Below are 24,118 nucleotides of genomic sequence, written 5' to 3'. Positions count from 1 at the left end.
GTGGTTAAAGGATTTCATTTCAGAAATTTAAAAATATCTTACCCACATGTGCGAATGTTATCTTAAAAAGAAAAGTAGTAAATTGTATAATGCATAAATTCAGATACAATCACAAGAATCTCGTATCTTCCCACATTAAAGTTATATTGGAACAAAATTTCAATTTGGAGGAACAATTGTAGAATTTCCATGACACATTTCCAGTGATGTTCCCATTTTCAGTACTTATATTATGATAGTGCTGAAAATGTGTCTGGCACTGTACAAACATATAGGAAGGGACACAGTCCTTTATCCAAAGAGTTTACAATCTAAAAAGACAAAAAAACAAAGAGTGTGGGGGGGGGGGAATGCAACACAAACAAGGATGATGACTGGTACATATGTTCTTAATTCTGTTTTAAAATATATTGACTATATATAGCTGGCTACAGCTATCCCTTTACCTGCCCGTTGTTAGTTCTTATTTTATGCCCCATTCTTGCAAGGTGCTCTGGATACTTGGCCCTTGCACCTGCACAGACTTCCATTGATTTCAATGGGATGTAAGGGTCTGTCCACTTGCACAAAGCAGCTAGCATGATCAGGTTTTGTTAACTGCTACTATTTTGTATTGTTACCTAGTGTTTAATCCTTCTCCATTACTTTTTAATTTTAACCATTTCATACTGCCAAGTTTTAGTTATTTTTAACCCTTGTCTCCATCTTTGCCTGTTTATTTTCTAGAGCTCTATACTAATCTTAGAAAGTCACTAAAGGTTGTGCACTGGAACTGGGATTTTCAAAGGCACCTAAGGGAGTTTTTGATTGAAATTGGCTCCTTGAAAATACCAGTCCTGATGCACAATGTTAAGAACTTATTGGGATTTGGTTCCCTAAATCTCTTTGGCTCCATTTGAAAATTCCAGCCTCAAAAGTCAGGGATCCAAAAAATGTATTCCCCTTATTTTCCTGGAAAGTAGTTTGCTTTTTGAATCCATGGAAACAACATGAATAATTCTGAAGTAACCCTAACAATTCTCATTGCAAATTTCAAATCTGAATGGAATGAAATAAAATTTTCAGTAAAATGTGAATGTGAATAACAAACAAGAAATATTTATTTAGAGCTACATCTTGTGAGAAAGCATGATTGGGAAAGATAAATAATGAGAGAAATCAGGAAAACTAAACATTTCTTTTAACATTTTAGTGCGTTGGTGTTTCTTGACATACACCCAAATCACACTCTCTTTGCGTCTGAAATCTCTTCCATACCATGAATCTGCATTAACCAGAAAAAGCAATAGATTGGTCATATGTCGCAGGAGAACTATACAAAGAGAGAAAAAAATAGTAGATTACTGGGAAAAGCCTGGGAGACCTGTAATCCTTGACTTATATTGGTTATAATTTCCATGCTAATTTCCTAAATTGGTCTGAATTGGACCAAAAAACTTCCTTTAAGGGATATGGGCATTACATTAAAATGATATTAGTGAAACAGATTTCATATATTCTATTTTTAAAATATATTTACTTCAAACTGAATCCTTCTTTTTTAGTAATATGAATAGCTAATTGCTGGAGCTCTTACATTTTTTCCTTACATGAGAACATATATATGTTACATTTCTTTACTAAATGTAAACCAAATGTGTAATGCCATAGTGCTTAATACAAACAATATGCAATGCTACTTTTAACAGCATAGAATATACAGCAAACTGCCACTTCCTGTTTTTAGGTATATAAAACTGGTATTATTTTGTCTTTTACATCGGTGTAGATTCACTCTTAAAGGGATGGTATTACAATAAAACCCTCAAATCCTTGTCAACCTTAATTGTGTCCCTCTAAATATATTGTATTAGTGATTATGAATCAGGGTTAGTGTTTTATACTTTCAGTAGTCTCCAGCCCACCAAGTAAGATTTAAGTGTTAACTGTTCTCATCAATTAGCTGGCAGCAGTGCATCCCATTCCAAAAGAGAGTGGTTTCTTTGCTGTTTTTCAGAGTTGTGATCTTTGAGGAAAGCTCTTGAATTCCAAAAATAGTAACTACATTGTTTTATGTTTTACATTTTAGGTTCCTTATTGGCTCCAAGACTGATGCTGAAAGGTAAGTAGTTCATATCTTTCTCTTGTTACAGCCTGGGTTTGTCCCTTTCAGCCATAATGTACCTTACTTTCATTAACATGGAAGTAATGGCATGTGGCATGGAAGTAATGGCATGTGACATGGATATTAAATCGAAACAGTCAAGATCTGCAACCAGACTAAAAACGTAGCATCTCTTGCACTTTACATTTGTGGGGAGGGTTGGGGAAAGAGAATAACTACACATACTTTGTCCCATTTTCTGTTAAATTCTGAAGGCCATACTATGCCTTTGGATGCACTCTCCCGTGGTAGCCTGGTGAGAGCATTCAAGAGAAGAATTTGGCCCTGAGACTTTGTACAAATAAATTTGCTCTCAAGTATATCTTTAAAGAGAGTTGTTCTTTTGAACTTTAACTGTAGTGTAAAACTTCTTCTAGAAATCAGTTGAATATTTTTTATTGAGGCAATATTGATATAGCATTGTGAGAAGTATTCCATCACTCCTACAGCAAGAGGAAAAATAGTCCCCCCAGTATATTTTAGCTATAAGAGATTTACGGTTATCTGCTGTGGTTTATTATAAAACATAAAGTAGACTTCTCCCATACTCAGTGGATTTCTCCAGACTAATGTTTCTCAACCTTTTCAGGTTGGCAACCCCTAATTCAAAGTCAAAAAATTTCACAACTCCCTTACATTTATGGTAAAAGTAGGAGTGAAAAATGTAACAATGCTAAGCCTATATAATTTATTTGTGTTTCAAGAGGCTGACCGAATACTTGACTTTGAGGGATAAGGGTGTCATGGCAGTACTGTGGAGAAATTTTCTTTGCTTTAGAGTGTAATGGGATTTTCAGGGCCTTGCAACAGCCCTGATTGCCTTTGATGACCTTACTGGGGATTGCAGCCCATGGGTTGAGAAGCACTGCTTTACACAAGTGGATATTTTATTCTTCAAATTGATAGAAAAAATTTAAATATTGTGGCATCAGCTGTCTCTGTAAGGGAGTCTATATTTCTATACAATGTTGTTATGTTGCAGATCAATTTACTGATGTTGAAAGTAAACCTGAATCACAATTCAAACCATTTTATCTATGTGCTTGCAGTTTGCATTTCAGAAAAGTGAAACAGTAGTAAGTAGGCAAAGAAAATTTAGAATATAATCAAGTTAATCTACATCTAGAACAAACAGTATAATGTTAAAAATAGTGCAAAATTGTTAATGCTTTTTCAAATCTTGTGCTGAAGTCTTTAGTGGTGTATTTCAGGGTAGTGAACCAATACCAGGAACTGGTTCAAAGTGAAGCTAAATGTCCAGTGAAAATGGTTCATAATTCAGGTGGATCAGTCAACCTAAGTCATCTTTCTCCAGGGAAGGAAATGGAAGTGAGTTTGCTAAATGTTTCTTTCTTACATTTACAATTGCTTATTGAGTACTTACAGTTCCCTAAAGGGACTCAAAGGGCAAACATCTGTCTGAAGTTTTTAAATCTACTATTGTTACAAGTCTGTAATGGAAGAAATTAGAGAAAAATGTTTTTCTCAGATTTTCTTTTTTTTTTTTTTTAGTTTTGTGTCTTTGATAATGCTGTGTAAAGTCAGTGTCTGTGTTTTGCTATAGTCCTATTGCTATTTGCTATTTTCTCAGTTTATGTAGGTCTTTTATACAGCAGCAGAGCAGAGAAAAGCATTTTTAAAGACAGGAAAATACAGTTCTAAAGCCAATCTAAAAATTGGCAAGGGAACTTGGAGGCAGGCGTAGTACCTGAACTGTTAACTCTTCATAAAAATGGTTTGGAGTTTTTTTTTTTATTAGATTTCAAAATGACAACATCCTTCTAAGGGATACATGCTCTTAGGGGTGTATTCCTCTGTACATGTCTGGCAGGAATTCCCATGGCTGAAAGTTTGGTGCTGATGGACCCATCAGGCTATGTGTTTTGTTTTCTCTGCTGAGTATTTTAGATTGATCCCACTACTCTAGTTCTTTTTTGACTTTTTTGACTTTTTTTTCAGCTAGCATTTCTGCTTTGCTGCTCCTTTCCTCCTGGCTATCTGTGTTCTGCCCTATAGCATCCCTTCTTTTTAAATAGATAAATAAAGCTGTCCAGTTTGTTAGCCATGAACTAAGTTCTGCCGGAGTCAGCAGAGTCATAGCAAGGAAGCAGTGGATCACCTTCTTTTTTGACTATATAATCCTCTATGGGTGGTTAAGCAGTTATCTTGAATAGTGAAAAAAGGAGTTTGAAAAAGTAACCCTAAAGACTTAGTTTTTATTTTTATCATCAACGGGAACTTAAAGAATTTTTAAAGAAAAAAATAGAAGCACATAAAAGGAGAATGGTGTCTGTTTGCTTTTCAGAGCCATTAAAGACCACAGAATTGTATACTCTGTAAAATATGAAGAGCTAAGCATCAGCTCTTAGCATGTGTGCCCAACTTGAAAAGAACTTCAAAGGAACCATAATTCAGCTAAAAATCTTTTGAAATTACTCTTCTAAATTTTTTTAGTGATGTGGTTAATTTTATTGTTAAAGTTAACTAGGTGTTTTTTCTAGGGCACTGAAGAAGGCTGACTTAATTTCCTCTGTCAGTCTTTTGACTCCTTTGACAAGGAGGGAAAATATCAAGCACTAATTTTATTAAGAATAATAAAAATAAATATGCAAATAATAAATTGAGTTTTTGAAGTTGTATACCTGTTATTGTCTTCTGTGTGTTCTGTCATCTCCCTGAACCTGAAAGAACAGACACTATGTTTATAATACTTCTTCTATTCTGAATTTATGCTCCATGCATGTAAATTAAATATTTGGCATTTACCTGTAAATTTATTTTCCCTGAAACAGATTGTCTGACAATCTGAACTAGTAGTTGCATGGATTTAGAGGCAATTACAGCCAACTTCTGTGTAGCCTGCCATTTGTAATTCAGGCCTACACATTTGAATAGCTGTAAGGCAATACTTGAACTTTATTAATTCATCTTAAAAAATTCTGTTCATAACTGGTGAAACAAAAACACCTTCATTCAAGAACACCTTCATTCTAAATATAATGGTGCAATTATGGCAAAACACCCATCAATTTCAGGGGAGCCAGGATTTCACCCAAGTATTTATATTCATGTTCCCATACTCTGGTTCTGTACCGTGAATCCCAAGTGGGTCAGGATTGACAGACAAATTTATCTGTAAGACTAAGTTTTCCTTTCTTTCAAGAGTATGTCTGTCATTCTTCTACTCCTGGGATGTCATTAGCAATGAATTCAGGACAGGGAATGAAGCAATATAATTTCCATTGTTTGTTTTATTTTAACTTTGCCACTAGTTTGGAGGCCTCTCTTGGCAAAAGCTGCATCTGAAAAGGATCACAGATTGTGTTTCTAATGTCTCCCACAAAGGGAGACCACTTCCTGAAAATTGCTTTACTTTAGAATTCTACTAGAAATGCTTTAATTTAATAGTTACTTATTTCTAACATGTATAATGTGATCTCAGATTGAGCTAATATATCTTTAATTTCTGTTTCTTCTTAGCAGCCAGAGAGTCTATCTGGGTCCGTGCAGTCTTCAGTATTGGGGAAAGGTGTAAAACATCGACCTCCTCCCATCAAACTACCTTCAAGTTCAGGAAGTAGTTCTTCAGGTAAATACTTTTTTAGCTTTTTTTCCTCTCCCTCCTCCTGTCTGTTTCCCTTATTTTTAAGTGTGAGGTTTCACTACTTAATGTAATAACTTTAAATATAATGTGAAAACTTTACCTCTATAGGTCATGGAGAGCGTTTTTCAAAGCTGATCTTACTGCTTTCTGATTAAACAGTATTGTTCAAGGATGCATATAATGGAAAATATTCTGACTAGCATCCCTCTGCAGAACCATAACATGTGTTAATTGTGCTTTTTCAGGTAATATTTTTAGTCCACAGCAGTCAAGTGGCCACCTAAAATCCCCAACTCCTCCTCCTCCTTCTAAGCCTCCCAGTCTTTCTCGGAAACAGTCTATGGATCTTAGTCAAGTTAGCATGCTTTCTCCAGCTGCCATGTCTCCTGCGAGCTCTTCACAAAGTGAGTCACGAACTAAATTCTCCATTAAATCTTAGGCTTTTGCATAATGCTTCTTGAGATAAACTTAACCAGTGGAATGGTGAAACTTAAATGTACAGTGTACTCTAAATTGTATAAATTGTGCAAAGCTTCAGGCAGGTCTCTTGTTGACTGTATGTATTTTATGTTTACTGTAATTGTGTTTGTTTTTCTGTATATATATATATATATGTATGCACCCTTTGTGTATACGTTTTAATACATTTTATGCAACCAGTATGATTCTCTTTTTTTAAAAAAGCCTGATAGCTAATGTGACAATATAAGATTCCAAAGTGTGGTTCTTTCCTCCAGTGTAAAAATAATAGTATATGAGACCAATTTGCTTTTACATAATTTAAGCAACTGATTCTTTTTAAATGTCATAGGAGCTGGTACAGTTGTATCTCTGTGTATGTATATAACCTGATCAGTCCCAAGGTGGTGATACAATAAACTATGAGATGATCTTTTAAAACACTCCAACACTGTTTTACAAATCATTCCTGATTACTAAAGTGTAATAATGATTATTATAGCACCATAATGTCAGGTGTTAAAATGTAATTTTCTAAAATGAGTGACATCTAAGTTTGATTTTTTTTTAATTAACAATGACAGGATTATTGTAAAGATAGATCATAAACAGTTTTTAAAATATGCGTCTTGAGGCCTTTCATGAACATATTTGTACAGCGAAAGAAACCACAGCTATAGTTTTCCATTTTTTTTTTATGACTAATTGCACACTGAACATTTCAGTATGCTGCACAGTGATATATGTTTTTTGCATTAAATAGTTTAAAATCTTCTGGATAGCTCAAAAGGTGTAATTTTTCTGCCTTCTTGTTTTGCACAAAGAAAAACATAAGAAAGATTTTGTAAATTTTCTAACAGTTCTATTCGCACCTTTTTATGTTGCTGGTATGGATTATGTAAATCTACTGCACACAGTTGTTACTGTAAGTAAAGCTCTCGTCACAGCTTTTGGACATTCACATTTCTTTCCTTTCTTTCTGCAGGACATGAAAGCTAAAAAAGAGAACACCTCAAGAGCTTTTGGGTTTTTTTACTTTTTCTGTTTTTTGTTTCTTCTATTGATAAACTGTGCATACTGCATTCACAACAAATTTATCTATACATTCTACATTTAAGCAGAAGGAATTACACAGTAACTTTTAAAGATGCAGTATTATCTCCTGCAAAAGCATTTACTTTATTTTCTCTTTTGTGATTTGACAGAAATCTGGCAAATACAGTTATTGATATCTATATGATAGAATTTAGATGGTTACCATTGACCCCATTTGATCCCTGAAACTATTATCTGTTCTTTGTTGGATCTGTTGTTTTCCATATGTTTTAGCATGATGCTGTTATACAGACAGTACATACAGACTATATGTTTGACATTTTAGAAGCAAAACCATTAACTGGGTTAAAATGGTCACTCAGAAAAATTGTTCTACATTGACTTAAAAATATTTCCAACAGAGTCATGACTTAGTGCACTATACATTTTAAAAGGGCTTAATGGACGATACAAATTTATGTTTTGGTTAAAGAGTTAAGCATGGTGATGGGGTATCTGTGTGATATACTGCATCTTTAATAATGAGCGAGTGCAGCAACACTCGTGTGTCATGTGTAGAAATTAACACTTGCAGTTTGCTGCTATAAAAGCTGGAACAAATTGTCAGTGCTAAATAAGATTCCATTAACCTTATTTTACAAAAGGACTGGCCTTTTATAACAAACTAGCACTTTTTATTTTTCTCAATGAGCAGGGTCTGGAACTCCTAAACCATCTACTCCTACTCCAAACAACACCCCTTCATCGACCCCACACCCTCCTGACGCTCAGAGCTCAACTCCTATTACCCCTTCTGCCACCCCTACTCCCCAAGATTCAGGCTTCACCCCTCAGCCCACTTTGTTAACCCCGTTTGCTCAGCAGCAAATGTCTCTGAGCCAGGCATTGCCTGTAATGACCATTCCTCTTTCCACCATGGTAACATCCATTACTACAGGAACCACCTCCACCCAGGTCATGGCAAACCCTGCAGGACTTAACTTCATCAATGTAGTGGGCTCTGTGTGGTAAGTTCACTTTATTTTCGTGGCTTCTTAACAACCTGCTTTATGTTGAGTTACAGAAATGTTCAATATTCATTAAGCCAGTTGTTATTCAAGATGTCCAACGGAAATGTATCGTTTCACTCTGTAATAGTGTAATTCAGAGTTAATGCAGTTTTGTGAGGTGCTCAAACAGAAGAAACCCAGTATTTGAATGCTGATGAAGTTGAATGAGAACCACTGAACTGTGTACTTTGAGTTTTTAAGATGTATAGGGTTTAATTGCACTAGTGCAGGGATCAGCAACCTTTGGCACGTGGCCTGTCAGGGAAATCCGCTGGCGGGCTGGGATGGTTTGTTTACGTGCAGCATCTGCAGGTTCGGCCCATGGCAGCTCCCACAGGCTGCGGTTTGCTGTTCCAGGCCAACGGGGGCTGCGGGAAACATTGTAGGCTGGTGTGCTGGCCGCTGCTTCCTGCAGCCCCAATGGCCTGGAACGGTGAAACGCGGCCAGTGGGAGCTGCGATCGGCCAAACCTGTGGACACTGCAGGTAAACAAACCGTCCCAGCCTGCCAGCGGATTTCCCTGACGAGCCACGTGCCAAAGGTTGCCGATCCCTGCACTAGTGCTTAGCTAGCTACAAAAACTATGATAGCTCTTGAGATTTTGTTCTTACAATTTTTCCACTTGAATGTTATCTTTTTATTAATCATTATGAGAGAGGAAATGGAATATGCAAACCATTCCAAATTAAAAATAATTATACAAATTTCTGTGTAAAAGCCCTTGTGAGTGAAACACTCTGTAGAAAATGTTTATAAGAAGAACTTAAGAACCGCCATACTGGGTCAGACCAAAGGTCCGTCTAGTTCAGTATCCTGTCTTCTGATAGTGACCAATGCCAGGTGCCCCAGAGGGAATGAACAGAACAGGTAATCATCAAGTGATCCATCCCCTGTCACCCATTCCCAACTTATGGCAAACAGAAGATAGGGACACCATCCCTGCCCATCCTGGCTCATAGCCATTGATGGACCTATCCTCCATAAATTTATCTAGTTCTTTTTTGAACACTATTATAGTCTTGGCCTTCGCAACATCCTCTGGCAAAGAGTTCAACAGATTGACCGTGCGTTGTATTAAAAAAAATACTTCCTTTTGTTTGTTGCCTATTAAATGGAACATCAGTGAATTTGATTTATGATTACTTAACTTTATTAAGCATTTTTACACTTATTCTGAGACTTAAATATTATTCTGTATTTTTAAAAGCACTTCTGCCAACAGTGGAATTTATTCTGTTATTACCAAGGTAGATATCTATTAAATTAAAGTAGCGTTCTTTTGTGTAAAACACAGACTGCAACCTAACAATGTCAGATGTGTGAATTACTCATCTGAACTGTCCAGCAGCAACTCATCACTCCAAATCCATTAAACAGATTTTTTCAAGTTGCTGAAGGAAAACATGAGCCTGGTCTCCAGCTTTTATGTCCTGTCAGTGCTGCTGTATTTAAGGTTGTGTTAGTCTTTGTATTTAGAAACACTACAGGCTTAGAATAAAAAAACCTATACACTTTATTCTCCCCATGATCACTGATATCAGAGTGAGTTGTGTGCACAGAATGAGGGTAGGATATGGACCTATATATTCCAAATCCTAGGTACTTTATGCTATTCCTTTATGTGTTTTCTAAGATGCCTTGATGTCTGGGTTGTAGAGAACACATAGCACGTTTCACACTCAGCTGTAACATTCATTTAATGTTAGTTTGTGATTTATAGTCACCCTATTGATTGATTAATGTTGTTCTGATCAGTCACCTTAATTTTAACCTCATTTAACGCGAACTGTTGATTGTGTTGTTAAAGACTGGAAGGCAAAAATCTAGTTGTTCACACACATTTCTGCCACTTGGATTTAATGTGTTTTCTTTCCTCTTCTACAGTGGAGCACAGACATTGATGAGTGGCTCAAACCCTATGCTGGGGTGTAATACTGGAGCCATAACCCCTGCAGGTATAAATCTGAGTGGCATTTTACCATCAGGAGGTCTGGTGCCAAATGCGCTGCCAGCTGCAATGCAGTCTGCCTCTCAAGCAGGTTAGTAGGAATCAGGTAAAAAGCTGTCATGAGGAAACGTTCAGATCAGGTTAAATAGCAAGAGTCCTTTAACTACAGTGAAAGTAGAATATGAAAACAGTGGGCAGAAGAGTTTAAGTGTGCCAGTGAATGGATAGTGTGTACATTCAGGCTTGAATCCACAAAGGGACTTAGGGATTTCAACACTCAGGTGCCTAGAAAATCACAAGAACAACATTGGCATCCACAAGGCCTAAGTTAGGCACCTAGACTCCCTATGCAATGAAGGGGGGGGAGATAAGTGCCTAAGAATGGGATCCACAAAAGCCAGCATGCTAGATGGGGAGCTGCCTAACTAGCCAATGGGAGATGCTGATGAGAGGAGTTTGTCTTAAACCCCTCTCTAGAGGGAGGAAGAGATGGTAGCCCAGTGGAGACAGCACTCATCCAGAATGTGGGAGGCCCAGGTTCAATTCCCACCCCAACTGATGGGAAGAAAGGATTTGAAGAGGGGTCTTCCATGTCCCTAACCGCTAGGCTTTGGGACCTTCTGCTGTGGGCCTGCCTTAGTCTCTTGTGTCAAAGCTGTTTCACTGTGGATAAATAATTATAGAGTCATTGGTGCATGGGGACTGGACCCAGTGTTAGCCACCACCTGGCTAAGTGTGCTACCTGCCAGGCTGTAGGGTCATTCTCTCTCTGGCCCAATGACTATTTATCCAAAGTGGAACAGCTTCAACTGGAGAGACTGAGGGTGAACCCACATCAGAATAACACATACCTCAGCAATTAGAGCGCTCTCCTGAGAGGTGGGAACCCGCTGTTCAAATATTTTCTAGCCCTCAGGCAGAGGGGAGAATGAACCTAGGTTTCCCACATCCCAGGTGAGTGCTCTAACCACTGTGCTAGAAGTTATAAGTAAGGTGGCCCTGCCACGGCTGGATTTTTAACGGAGCCTGATCTGACAGGTGTGTTCTGAGTATGTTTGGATCAGGTCAAAAGGCAAGATAGGCATTTGCCTGTCTCTCTTTTCCTGGTTTGTAGATCACACTGGGGCAGAGGTGTGCAGCATATGTGTCTAGACACCTAGAGTGAGGTGCGCATGACCAGAGGCAGAAACTTAGATGTCTAGGCAACTTTTACATTTAGACGGCAGCTGAGGGGGGCAGGTGTTGTAGATTGCAGTGGCACCTAAATCTGAGCTGCTGGCATCCCTTTTAGGATGTAGGCCACACTGAATTTGGGGAGTATCTCTGCCTTCTTAGTCCCCAGGTCAGCTGAGGTTGAGTGTGTCTGAAATAGTTATTTTAAGGGACTAGGTTAGGGTTGCCAACTTTCTACTCACACAAAAATGAACACCCTTGCCCTGCCCATCCGCTGAGGCCCCGCCCCTCCTCTGAGCTCTGTCCCTCCTCTGAGGCCGCACCCCTTCTCCAAGGCCATGCTCTCACTCACTCCATTCCCCCCCCCCCCCCATCTCTCGCTCTCCCCACCCTCACTCACTCGCTCATTTTCACCAGGCTGGCTCAAGGGGTTGGGTTGCGGGAGGGGTGAGGGCTCTGGCTGCGGGTGAGACCAGAAATCAGGAGTTCAGGGTGTGGGAGGGGCCGCTGGGGCTGAGGGGTTCAGAATGTGGGAGGGGGCTCCCGGCTAGTACAGGAGGATATGAGAGCTCTGACTGGGGGTGCAGGCTCTGAGGTGGGGCTGGAGTTAAGGATTTGGGGTGTAGGAGGGGGCTCCGGGCTGGGATGAGGAGTTCGGATGGCGGGAGGGAGATCAGGGCTGGGGCAGGGGTTTGGGGTGCAGGAGGGTGGTCTGGGCTGGGATTGAGGGGTATGGACAGTGGGAGGGGGATGAGGGCTGGGGCAGGGGGTTGGGGCACGGGAGGGGTTCAGGCTTCAGGCGGTGCTTACCTCAGGCGGCTCCCAAAAGCAGTAGAATGTCCCTCCTACGCAGAGACGTGGCCAGGCAGCTCTGTGTGCTGCCCTGTCCGCAGGCACCGCCCTCGCAGCTCCCATTGGCCGCAGTTCCTGGCTAGTGGGCGCTGCAGAGCTGGCGCTTCAGGTGGGGGCAGTGTGCGGAGCCTCTGGCTGCCTCTGCACCTAGAAGCTGGAGCGGAGACATGCTGCTGCTTCTGGGAGCTGCGCGGAACCGTGGTAGGCAGGGAGCCTGCCTTAGCCCCGCGGTGCTGAACAGTCTCGCCAGGGTCCCTTTTCGACCAGGCGTTCTGGTCAAAAACTGGACACCTGGCAACCCTAGGCTATGTTAGGGAGATGTATTCTACATCTGGTTATACATTTGGATCACCCATCAAGGGAGTTTCTGAGGTAGGTTACGTTGCAAGTTCAGAAGTGAATATGGCAATCATCACTACTAGAAGAAAAGTAAAATATGAAAACATCCCAGAATTTAGGAAGAGGACCCACACTTCAGTGCTTCAGGCCCTTATTCTTTTACTAGACTGTGTTTTATTCTAAGTATGTTTTTAGCTTCTTAACTGCCATAAAATATTACTGTAGAAATCAATATGCTTCAACATTCCTTAATGAGAAGTGTTTAAGTTCTTAGGCTCCAACCTTTTTGAAAACAGGACAGAAAAACACCTAATGTTTGTTAGATGTTTATCCTCCCAATTATGCTTTTGGACTTGAAGCTCTTCCAAAACAAGCCATTATAATTTGCTGTATTTCAATATTTTCCTCTCGCTAATGCAGCTATCAGTAACTGCTGTTTCATTGAGATTCCAGACATGTCCATGTGTGGGATGCAAATTGTAATGTGTTTTAAAAATAGAGGAAGAACTACAGAACATCTGCTAGGATGCTCTCTGCATACTTTATCTAGTCCAAACACAGTAGTAGTATTTGCAATATACCTTGTTTAATATTGGTAGAACTTTCTTTCTAATCAGTCTGTGCCCCTGAGCTGTGTCTGGATAATCATGCAATTTACACTTTTATAGAGAAAATACAATACGCTGTTTAAGTTTAAAACTTAACCTTGCCATGTTGCAACCTTGGAGTGTTTAGAAATAATCCCATTAGCATGGTATGGTGTGATGTATTTGATTTGATGATGTGCATCTAACTAAGTAATGGTTGCCTACTTTTAATTAACAGGCAGCCCTTTTGGTTTAAAAAATGCTTCAGGTCTTCGGCCCTTAAATCTACTACAGGTAATTAATGTATTTGGACACAATAATTCTTTGCATTATTCTATATAGATGTGTTGATAAGTGCTTTTGGTCACATAGACCTCCAGCTCCTTAGAGCCAGGTGTTCCGAGACATGCCATTTATTGTAAATGTTTCATTTTATTATTTTAATTTGAATGCATAAGACAAGAAAAGGTCTATGCTAAGAGAATAGGTGCCTTAAAAGATAACTAAAATCGGCCTATAAAACAGCAAACCTGAGGCCGTCCTTCCACCACTAACAAATCAACAAGTCTTGAATAACATAAAATAAGCTGTAGAAATAGTGAAATTTGAAAAATTGAATTCAAGTGGCTAATTGCATACTAAAGGCTTCCATTTTTCAGCCTTTGCTTTCACTGAAAAGTAGTTGTTTTCATTTTTAGTTATGATTATTTGAAAACTGCAAAATTAACAGTGCAGTGGAAATCCCCTGTAAATTAACCAGCATAGGTCTTAAGAAAGATGAACTATGCATGTGCACTTGTAGTCTCTATTACCAGAAATAGAAAGCTACGCAACACAAATAGTTCCAGACAAGGAGTTTACGAACTCTGAATAAACTTCTTTAATTTAAACAAAAAATAAAATCCAAGGGGGAAAATTCTTGATTGCCTCTGAGATCTGATCAAATGCAGGGCTGGGTGGGGGCAGCTATCAGGTCCAGCACAATTTAGAGCTGCAAAGGAGCAGCTCTAAATTACACCAGTGGTACAAGATCCTTCAGGAACCTTACATCAGAATAGGATTGATTCCCCCATGCTACAGTCAGTGGAGAATTCCCTCCTTGGCAGAGGAACTCTCCTCTGACACAGTCTCCTGTGCCAGCCACACCCCATGCTGCTTTCCTGTACTCTCCCCTGCCAGGAGTATGGGGTGTGGCTGGCACAGGAGACAGTGTCAGGAGAGTTCCTCTGCCAAGGAGGGAATTCTCCACTGACTGTAGTCAGCTGTTTTAAGTCCACTTAGTGCCACTTACACAGAATATAGTGGACTTAATAGACCAGGGGATGTGGCCCTAGGAAATGAAATGTAAATAAAGAGGTTGCACAGTTAAACTCAGTGCAGTTCACAAATGCACAAGTCACAGTTATATATGTATAGGGACTCTTCCAGTCCTGGTTAAATGTGCAGCTTGCTATCACACTGTTTGTTTTAAAATATATATTACAAACTATGGAGGACTTAGTATGATAATTTAACTTTGATCTTGGAACTTTTACATTTCTTGTCTTCCTTGAGAGTTTAATTGTGTAACCTTCATATTGCAGTAACAGTTCTTTGCATTGTATGTGTGTGAGAGATTATGAAGATATTCGTGAAATGCTTGTATTTTCTGGCTATGCTCTTCATGCTGTAATTTCAGGCTATGCTCTTGAATCTCCTCTCTCTTACACTGATATAAATCAAGAATAATTCAGTTGAAATCTGTGCAGTTGGTAAAACTGGTGTAAGCAAGAGGAAATAGGCCCCATATTTAATTATATCTGTTACATCCGATTCTCCACAATTTATTACTAGGAAGCCTTCATCCAAACAGAATAAAATGGTTTAAACATGGAATTAATGAAGTATTCTGATGTTACAGATATCCATTAACCTACATTTTTATTAGCGATGTATAAAATCTGCACAATTGTATTTAAATCGAACAATGACAATAATATACTTTTTTCCCGAGGAATCTAGGGGTACAACTTATGCAGACTCTATTTCTGAAAAATGGGGCCTTTTCAAAAACAGCAGCATTTTTAAAATAGCTGCAAGCAGTAATTTAATATCTAGATCTTTATTTGTGCTTATCCCTGGAGAATGGCAGGCTCATAAATTTGATTGCATTATGTCTTTTGTTTTTAATCTGTAACAGCTTCCAGGTGGTTCACTTATTTTCAACCCACTTCAGCAGCAACAGCTCTCACAGTTCTCTCCACAGCAGCAGTCCCCGCAGCCTGCAACCTCTAGTCCTCAACAGCAGGGAGACCAGGTGTGCCAGTTACCCTCAGTAAGAGTGCATAAATACATTGGAAAATTGTTGAACTGCATAGTTTACTCCCAAAATGATTATACCTTCAGGTGGTGAGTGGTTGATTGGAGTAGTTGTTTAAAGGAAGAGGAGATGAACAATACTAGTTTACTAAATAGCAAGGATCTATTTTTGGATGGTAAAAGTCATTCATAATTTCTCCTTTTACAAGATATAGGAATATAAAAATAAGTTGTGTTGCCCAGTTAGTCCACTGTCCTTTCAGCTCTGTAGTCATGACAATACTGAAAAGACCATTATGGTTTGCTTCTAACAGTTCCTGTATTGCTTAACTGTGTTTTAGTTAACAAAGAACTGACAAAGATAGCGTAGCCTTCTGGTGGTTCATATTATGCCTTGCACACTTACTATAGGTTTCAGAGTAACAGCCGTGTTAGTCTGTATTCGCAAAAAGAAAAGGAGTACTTGTGGCACCTTAGAGACTAACCAATTTATTTGAGCATAAGCTTTCCGATGAAGTGAGCTGTAGCTCACGAAAGCTTATGCTCAGATAAATTGGTTAGTCTCTAAGGTGCCACAAGTACTCCTTTTCTGTTTACACTTACTATAGGATGTCAGCTGCATAGGTTTGTATGAATTTGCTAGTCTTAAAATTAAATAAGCCTTCATATAGTATAATTTAAGTTGAAAGACCCATTGCATTCTAAACTCCACTTTGACCCCCCTTTTTATTTTGTCAGAAACATCTCTTTGGCCTTAAAAGTTGTTAATTTCAGATCAGAAGAGAATTTTGTTTTTTAACATTCACATGCATGTTGGGTAAGGAGGCTTTTAGTTACAGAGTATTGGAAACTTAGCATACTTTGGATTTTAAATTAATATAACTTTTTGTCTATCTATGACTTAAAGAGCTGATTTTAAGGTATCAGATTGCTCATGCATTTAGTCCTGCATGAAGACAGGGCTAATAAAAGCTTATTTAAAACTACATCTACTAAACATTTCATTGACAACTGACTGGTTATCAGTTACTTGTGAGGAATGGGATCTCTGAATGTTGTAGAAATCTAGATATGTCAGTGAGTCTTTCAAAGGTTACAGGATTAGTTGGAAGATTGTAGAAGTTTTCTGTGGCAGTTACAATGCATGGATTAAATGGTGTCTCTCCTTTTCCCCAGAACAACAAGTATGTGAGGGAAGTGTGTTCTTGCCCCCCCATACACAGAACTACAGCACAGGACTCCATTGTCCCGATTATTACAATGACCAGTAACAGCTGCTTTAGAGGAATACACGTGAAACCCGCTACTGTAGCATAAACCAGCATTTCTTCCTAGCCCTGTCAGTTCGCAGTTGGCTTACCTCTTAGCCATTTCAATTGAGTTGGCATTTCTGTGCTAGCGAAGGGTAGGGCTGCATTTGGCCCTAAAATTGTAGATTGTCATCTTGGATGATTGTAGACAAGTGGGAAGCTGAGGCAGCACGTACAATCACTGGGAAAAGAGTTAATCTTTATAGATGATTTCTTTATAAAAACTTTTAAACTCTGTTGTAGACTAACCTCAATCCATTCTCATATGCCAAATCCCCTTCCCTTGGAGCATCAAGACCTTCCCCTATCTGATAGGGTATTTAGTTCTCACCGTGCCCACATGTGGCCAATTTAGGAAAAGAAAAGTACAGTCTGCTCTACTTTTGTATCCCATCTACCAGTGTAGTTACCAGCTCCTTTCTAGTCTTCCTGCAGAGGCCTTTTGTGTGTGCTAGTTAGTCTCTGCCTTCAGCCCAAATACCTAGATCAGTTTATCTTAAAATAATTTTTTTTCGAATAGTATGGAAGAATCATCAGTAAGGTGGTTCTGAATACTACATAAAGTATTAGACTGACACTAAGCTCACTTATGAGGTAACAGGCTCTACCTTGAATGGTCCCTTACAATATGTGCTAACTACTTGTGCTAAACAATCTGTTCCACCATGCATGTAGCTGTGATGCTGGGAGTACCTTTCCCAGACCTGAAGAAGAGCTCGGTGTGGCTCAAAGGCTTGTCTCTCTCACCAACAGAAATTGGTCCAATAAAAGATATTACCTCACCCAACTGGTCTCTCTTACGAGGTAACGTCCGTTTCCTGGAATCCCATATGGCCGAAAAGTTCTCCTACAGTATCATCTCTGTTCACACAGGTGTTTAAGCTGTTATGTGTGGTGGTGTGACAGCAGACTGCTGTAGATGTATTCTTAAGGCATTTGGAATCCAACTGTGGAATCTGTTAGTTTGTAATTACTTTGTTCTTTGATCAGTAAGCCAATACTCTTCATAGTTCAACATCTGTACAAGGAAATCCTAACTTAGTTTCTTCCAGCATGTAAATTAAATTGAGCTGAAATCTAAATGCTTAGTAAAGAAATAATCAAAACAACACTTTTTATTGCATTAGTGCAAAATATACATACCGGTACATTTATCACAAATTTCTGTAGGTTTTTGTTGAGAGGTTGGTACCATCATTTTACAGCTTTGTCAGTCTTTTTTTTTAATGGTATTCTCAGTATGTCCTAACCTTATAACACTATTTCTTTAGGTTTCAGAGTAGCAGCCGTGTTAGTCTGTATTCGCAAAAAGAAAAGGAGTACTTGTGGCACCTTAGAGACTAACAAATTTATTTGAGCATAAGCTTTTGTGAGCTACAGCTCACTTCATCGGATGCATTCAGTGGACAATACAGTGGGGAGATTTATATACATAGAGAACATGAAACAATGGGTGTTACCATACACACTGTAACCAGAGTGATCACTTAAGGTGAGCTATTACCAGCAGGAGAGCGGGTGGGGGGGAGCTTTTTGTAGTGATAATCAAGGTGGGCCATTTCTAGCAGTTGACAAGAATGTCTGAGGAACGGGGGGGCGAGGGGAGGGTGGGATATAAACATGGGGAGATAGTTTTACTTTGTGTAATGACCCATCCACTCCCAGTCTCTATTCAAGGCTAAGTTAATTGTATCCAGTTTGCAAATTAATTCCAATTCAGCAGTCTCTCATTGGAGTCTGTTTTCGAAGTTTTTTAGTTCAAGAATTGCCACTTTTAGGTCTGTAATCGAGTGACCAGAGAGATTGAAGTGTTCTCCGACTGGTTGTTGAATGTTATAATTCTTGACGTCTGATTTGTGTCCATTTATTCTTTATGTAGAGACTGTCCAGTTTGACCAGTGTACATGGCAGAGGGGCATTGCTGGCACATGATGGCATATATCACATTGGTAGATGTGCAGGTGAACAAGCTCTGATATTGTGGCTGATGTGATTAGGCCCTATGATGGTGTCCCCTGAAGAGATATGTGGACACAGTTGGCAATGGGCTTTGTTGCAAGGATAGGTTTTTGGGTTAGTGGTTCTGTTGTGTGGTGTGTGGTTGCTGGTGAGTATTTGCTTCAGGTTGGGGGGCTGTCTATAAGCAAGGACTGGCCTGTCTCCCAAGATCTGTGAGAGTGATAGGTCGTCCTTCAGGATAGGTTGTAGATCCTTGATGATACATTGGAGAGGTTTTAGTTGGGGGCTGAAGGTGATGGCTAGTGGCGTTCTGTTATTTTCTTTGTTGGGCCTGTCCTGTAGTAGGTGACTTCTGAGTACTCTTCTGGCTCTGTCAATCTGTTTCTTCACTTCAGCAGGTGTGTATTGTAGTTGTAAGAATGCTTGATAGAGATCTTGTAGGTGTTTGTCTCTGTCCAAGGGGTTGGAGCAAATGCGGTTGTATCATAGAGCTTGGCTGTAGACAATGGATCGTGTGGTGTGGTCTGGATGAAAGCTGGAGGCAGGTAGGTAGGAACAGCAGTCAGTAGGTTTCCGGTATAGGGTGGTGTTTATGGGACCATTGCTTATTAGCACCGTAGTGTCCAGGAAGTGGATCTCTTGTGTGGACTGGTCCAGGTTGAGGTTGATGGTGGGATGGAAATTGTTGAAGTCATGGTGGAATTCCTCAAGGGCTTCTTTTCCATGGGTCCAGATGAAGAAGATGTCATCAATGTAACGCAAGTAGAGTAGGGACATTAGGGGACGAGAGATGAGGAAGCGTTGTTCTAAGTCAGCCATAAAAGTGTTGGCATACTGTGGGGCCATGCGGGTACCCATAGCAGTGCCACTGATTTGAAGGTATACATTGTCCCCAAATGTGAAACAATTATGGGTGAGGACAAAGTTCAGCCACCAGGTTTGCTGTGACATTATCGGGGATACTGTTTCTGACGGCTTGTTAGAATGTTGGTGTAGAGGGCTTCTACATCCATAGTGGCCAGGATGGTGTTTTCAGGAAGATCACCGATGGATTGAAGTTTCCTCAGGAAGTCAGTGGTGTCTCAAAGATAGCTGGGAGTGCTGGTAGCGTAGGGCCTGAGGAGGGAGTCTACATAGCCAGACAATCCTGCTGTCATGGTGCCAATGCCTGAGATGATGGGGCGTCCAGGATTTCCAGGTTTATGGATCTTGGGTAGTAGATAGAATATCCCAGGTCGGGGTTCCAGGGGTGTGTCTGCGCAGATTTGTTCTTGTGCTTTTTCAGGGAGTTCCTTGAGCAAATGCTGTAGTTTCTTTTGGTAACCCTCAGTGGGATCAGAGGGGAATGGCTTGTAGAAAGTGGTGTTGGAGAGCTGCCGAGCAGCCTCTTGTTCATATTCCAACCTATTCATGATGACGACAGCACCTCCTTTGTTAGCCTTTTTGATTATGATGTCAGAGTTGTTTCTGAGGCTGTGGATGGCATTGTGTTCTGCATGGCTGAGGTTATGGGGCAAGTGATGCTGCTTTTCCACAATTTCAGCCCGTGCACATCGGCGGAAGCACTCTATGTAGAAGTCCAGTCTGTTGTTTCAACCTTCAGGAGGAGTCCACCCAGAATCCTCCTTTTTGTAGTCTTGGTAGGAAAGTCTCTGTGGGTTAGTATGTTGTTCAGAGGTGTGTTGGAAATATTCCTTGAGTCGGAGGTGTCGAAAATAGGATTCTAGGTCACCACAGAACTGTATCATGTTCGTGGGGGTGGAGGGACAGAACGAGAGGCCCCAAGATAGCACAGCTGAAGAATCTGTCCTAAGAGTATAGTTGGATAGATTAACAATATTGCTGGGTGGGTTAAGGGAACCACTGTTGTGGCCCCTTGTGGCATGTAGTAGTTTACATAGTTTAGTGTCCTTTTTCTTTTGTAGAGAAGCAAAGTGTGTATTGTAAATGGCTTGTCTAGTTTAGTAAATTCCAGCCACGAGGAAGTTTGTGTTGAAGGTTGGTTTTTTATGAGAGTATCCAGTTTTGAGAGCTCATTCTTAATCTTTCTCTGTTTGCTGTAGAGGATGTTGATCAGGTGGTTCTGTAGTTTCTTTGAGAGCGTGTGGCACAAGCTGTCGGCATAGTCTGTGTGGTATGTAGATTGTAATGGATTTTTTACCTTCAGTCCTTTTGGTACGATGTCCATCTGTTTGCATTTGGAAAGGAAGATGATGTCTGTCTATATCTGAGTTTTTTCATGAAATTGATAGATTTCCACTCCATACGGCTAAATTCAGTGCCTTGCATAATGACAGGTTTCAGAGTAGCAGCCGTGTTAGTCTGAATCCGCAAAAAGAAAAGGAGTACTTGTGGCACCTTAGAGACTAACCAATTTATTTGAGCATAAGCTTTTGTGAGCTACAGCTCACTTCATCGGATGCATTCAGTGGAAAAATTCAGTCTCTACGTAAAAGAATAAATGGACACAAATCAGACGTCAAGAATTATAACATTCAAAAACCAGTCGGAGAACACTTCAGTTTCTCTGGTCACTCAATTACAGACCTAAAAGTGGCAATTCTTCAACAAAAAAATTTCGAGAACAGCTCTCTCTCCTCCCCCCCACCCCACCCCCGCTCTCCTGCTGGTAATAGTGTGTTAGTCTGGTTACAGTGTGTATGGTAAAACCTATTGTTTCATGTTCTCTGTGTATATAAATCTCCCCACTGTATTTTCTACTGCATGCATCCGATGAAGTGAGCTGTAGCTCACGAAAGCTTATGCTCAAATAAATTTGTTAGTCTCTAAGGTGCCACAAGTCCTCCTTTTCTTTTTACTATTTCTTTAGTACAGTGATTATTTAGTATGGTTCTCTTAAAGAAACCTTGCATAACACATGACAATTTACTAGCCCAGTCACAAGTTCTGCCTTCTTACAACTGAAGCGAATGCTTGGTGTTTTGTTTGGGGAGGGGGGCGGCTTGGTGTGTGTTACAGGTCTGTTTGAATCATGTAAGATGTACTCAGACAACATTTTCATTCCATGTGTGTACTTAAAGAATCATGCATGTGGGTACCCGAGTGTAGCGCATGATCCAGTACCCATTGACTTCAACTGACATTTGATCAATCCTCTCACGATCCAATCTGTGTAAGAAATGAATGGAGGTGTGGGGAGTCATTTTGTTCCTGAGTGAAGCTGTTGCTTTCAGAATATTACTGGGGTGTTTTTTTTGAGATAAAAGTGGATGACACAATCTTCACTTTTTTTCCTGATGTTTCGGGTCTATAGATGGCTCAGTGATTAGTATTCTTGCCTCTGGATTGCATGTGGACCACCATTTCAGGTGCAATACAGATTCTTGCAGGATTAGGAGATGAAGTACCACCTGACTGGATCCAAACTATAGTTATTACTAGCCGGTTGCCCATGGTGCAGCCAGAGATGCCATGGGACTTCTGTTAAAGAACACACATAATCCTAATGTCCTGGAAAACATTTCCCATCTATGTAAAACAGGTTATAGAATCCAAAATTATTGAAGAGCTAGTATAGAGCACATAATGGCTGCTGTACATATCTGAATAGTCACTCCATTACCAGTATTTAACACTATAAAAAGCAGAGAGTTTTTTAAAAGGGAAATAAAAGCGGTACTCATATCTTTTCATGCTGATTTTTTGAATTTATTTATTCAATGGCACAAAAGTTCCACAATAAGTATCAAGCTTCTCATTTTTGCCAGAGTGCTGAGCAATGTCCAGCCAATCAAGACCAAGCCTTATCTGCCCAGCAAGCCGCTGTTATTAACCTTACTGGAGTGGGGAGCTTTATGCAACCTCAAGCAACAGGTATGTGTTGGCAGAGTTTCCTTCTGGTTTTTTTAGTGACATTGATAAATTTCATACTGGAATGAAGTTTGGTGTTTAATATAAGCCTTCCCCTTACTCTAATTAAAGCAAATCACATATCAAGTTATCACAACAGAGTGTGAATCACATATAAGATGTTGCACTTAATTTGACTTGCAAATTAAAAGCATGCACTTTTCTGCTTCTTTGTCTTGTGTATGGTAGTTTCATAAACTGAATAGTCTTTAAATCACATGGAACAATTCCTGCCAAAACTATACAAAGCTTCCATACCAAACTTCATTAAGGAGTATTTCTTTAAACTGTCTGCTTTAAAGTCCAGTATAAGAAATTTGTTTCATGTCCACAAGCTCTTCATAAGCTAATTGCATGTTCCAACTAACAGTGTCTATACAGTGTATACTTTATTCTGCACTGTTTCTGATTTTACTCTGACTAATTCTACTGATCCCCTTTCTGTTACACTCTATTCCTATGTCTTCCTTTCCTAACCCTGACAACCTCCACCCAACCTCTTTGACCTGCCTGCTTTCCCCTTCTCCTTTTCGTAGTGTTGTCTCAGCTTGGCTCTGCCGTGAACAGACGTGGGCAAAGCCTTCCTCAGCAGAGACTCCAGCTCTCCTCTGCCTTACAGCAGCAACAACAACAAGCCTTGCAGCAGCAGCAGCAACAGATACAAGTAATCCAGCAACTTCGCTCTGATTGCATAAAAAAAATACAATTCTCAGCTCCAAAAACAAAAATGCTGCCCTTTAGACTTTTACTAATACCATATGGAATTTTAAAAATGCTGCAGTGTGGCAAACTAAACTGAGAGATCCGATTCCTCTTGTTCTATCAACTTGGAGCACTGAATTTATTTTTATACTTTAAAGCCATCCACTTTCCTGATTTGACAACATTCAAGGAGTGCTTGTGGCACGTTACTAAATAAGCTTGGCCAGGTGCCATTAGGATTTTGAAGCAACAGCATAGGCGAGTGCGTAGTTAAATTCAAACACGTTGCACAGCTACAGTTATTACATTAAAAAGGAAGCTTTGGCAAAGTGTTCTTTTCACATAGTAATGTTAGCCATCCTGATATTTATATAGGGAGTACATAATTGCCATCTCAGGACAAAAATATATTGCATGAATGAGGAAGAGAGACTTAAATAGAGAAATTATATTAAGTATTATGCTGAATATATCATCTGAACTAAAGTGTTTACTGAAGTTGCTGAGTTACTGCAGTTACTGCGACAGACACAAAGGGCAAAGTTTGACTGTGAAATGTTAGAAAACGCCCTCAGCAGGCTTCTGTGCCACTGGTGCTGCTTGACTGTACTCATTGTCCCAGTATGTGGTATTCCTTTTTGATGCCATTTCAGTGCTTCCTCAGTTTAATTACCCCATTTTGTTCTTCCCTGTCATTCTTCCTGAGGTAAAAGGTAGCGTTAAATTTAATATAACAAGCTTTTTTTTCCTTTCCCTTCTCCCCCACGGC

General features: G+C 39.7%; 1 protein-coding gene across 26 annotated transcripts in view; it reads left to right on the top strand.

The window, feature by feature from the left end:
- The window catches only part of SUPT20H (SPT20 homolog, SAGA complex component), a 63,001-nt gene that overhangs the window by 38,334 nt on the left and 549 nt on the right, over window positions 1–24,118 (top strand). For 7 of the 26 annotated variants that reach the window (XM_077810507.1, XM_077810498.1, XM_077810516.1 and 4 more), the window contains 10 exons: window positions 2,069–2,101; window positions 3,355–3,472; window positions 5,624–5,732; window positions 5,993–6,151; window positions 7,957–8,269; window positions 10,196–10,350; window positions 13,449–13,504; window positions 15,390–15,524; window positions 22,506–22,611; window positions 23,184–23,311. In XM_077810507.1, the coding sequence (XP_077666633.1) occupies window positions 2,069–2,101; window positions 3,355–3,472; window positions 5,624–5,732; window positions 5,993–6,151; window positions 7,957–8,269; window positions 10,196–10,350; window positions 13,449–13,504; window positions 15,390–15,524; window positions 22,506–22,611; window positions 23,184–23,311 (1,312 nt within the window). Of the gene's footprint in view, window positions 1–2,068; window positions 2,102–3,354; window positions 3,473–5,623; window positions 5,733–5,992; window positions 6,152–7,956; window positions 8,270–10,195; window positions 10,351–13,448; window positions 13,505–15,389; window positions 15,525–17,493; window positions 17,692–22,505; window positions 22,612–23,183; window positions 24,106–24,118 lie in introns of those variants that run through there. The other 19 variants (XM_077810571.1, XM_077810488.1, XM_077810478.1 and 16 more) reach the window with 15 other exon arrangements.

The sequence above is a fragment of the Eretmochelys imbricata genome, chromosome 1, assembly GCF_965152235.1.
Source record: "Eretmochelys imbricata isolate rEreImb1 chromosome 1, rEreImb1.hap1, whole genome shotgun sequence".
Lineage (NCBI taxonomy): Eukaryota > Metazoa > Chordata > Testudines > Cheloniidae > Eretmochelys > Eretmochelys imbricata.
The sequence above is the reverse complement of the archived record's forward strand: the minus strand, read 5'-3'. Positions and strand labels throughout refer to the sequence as shown.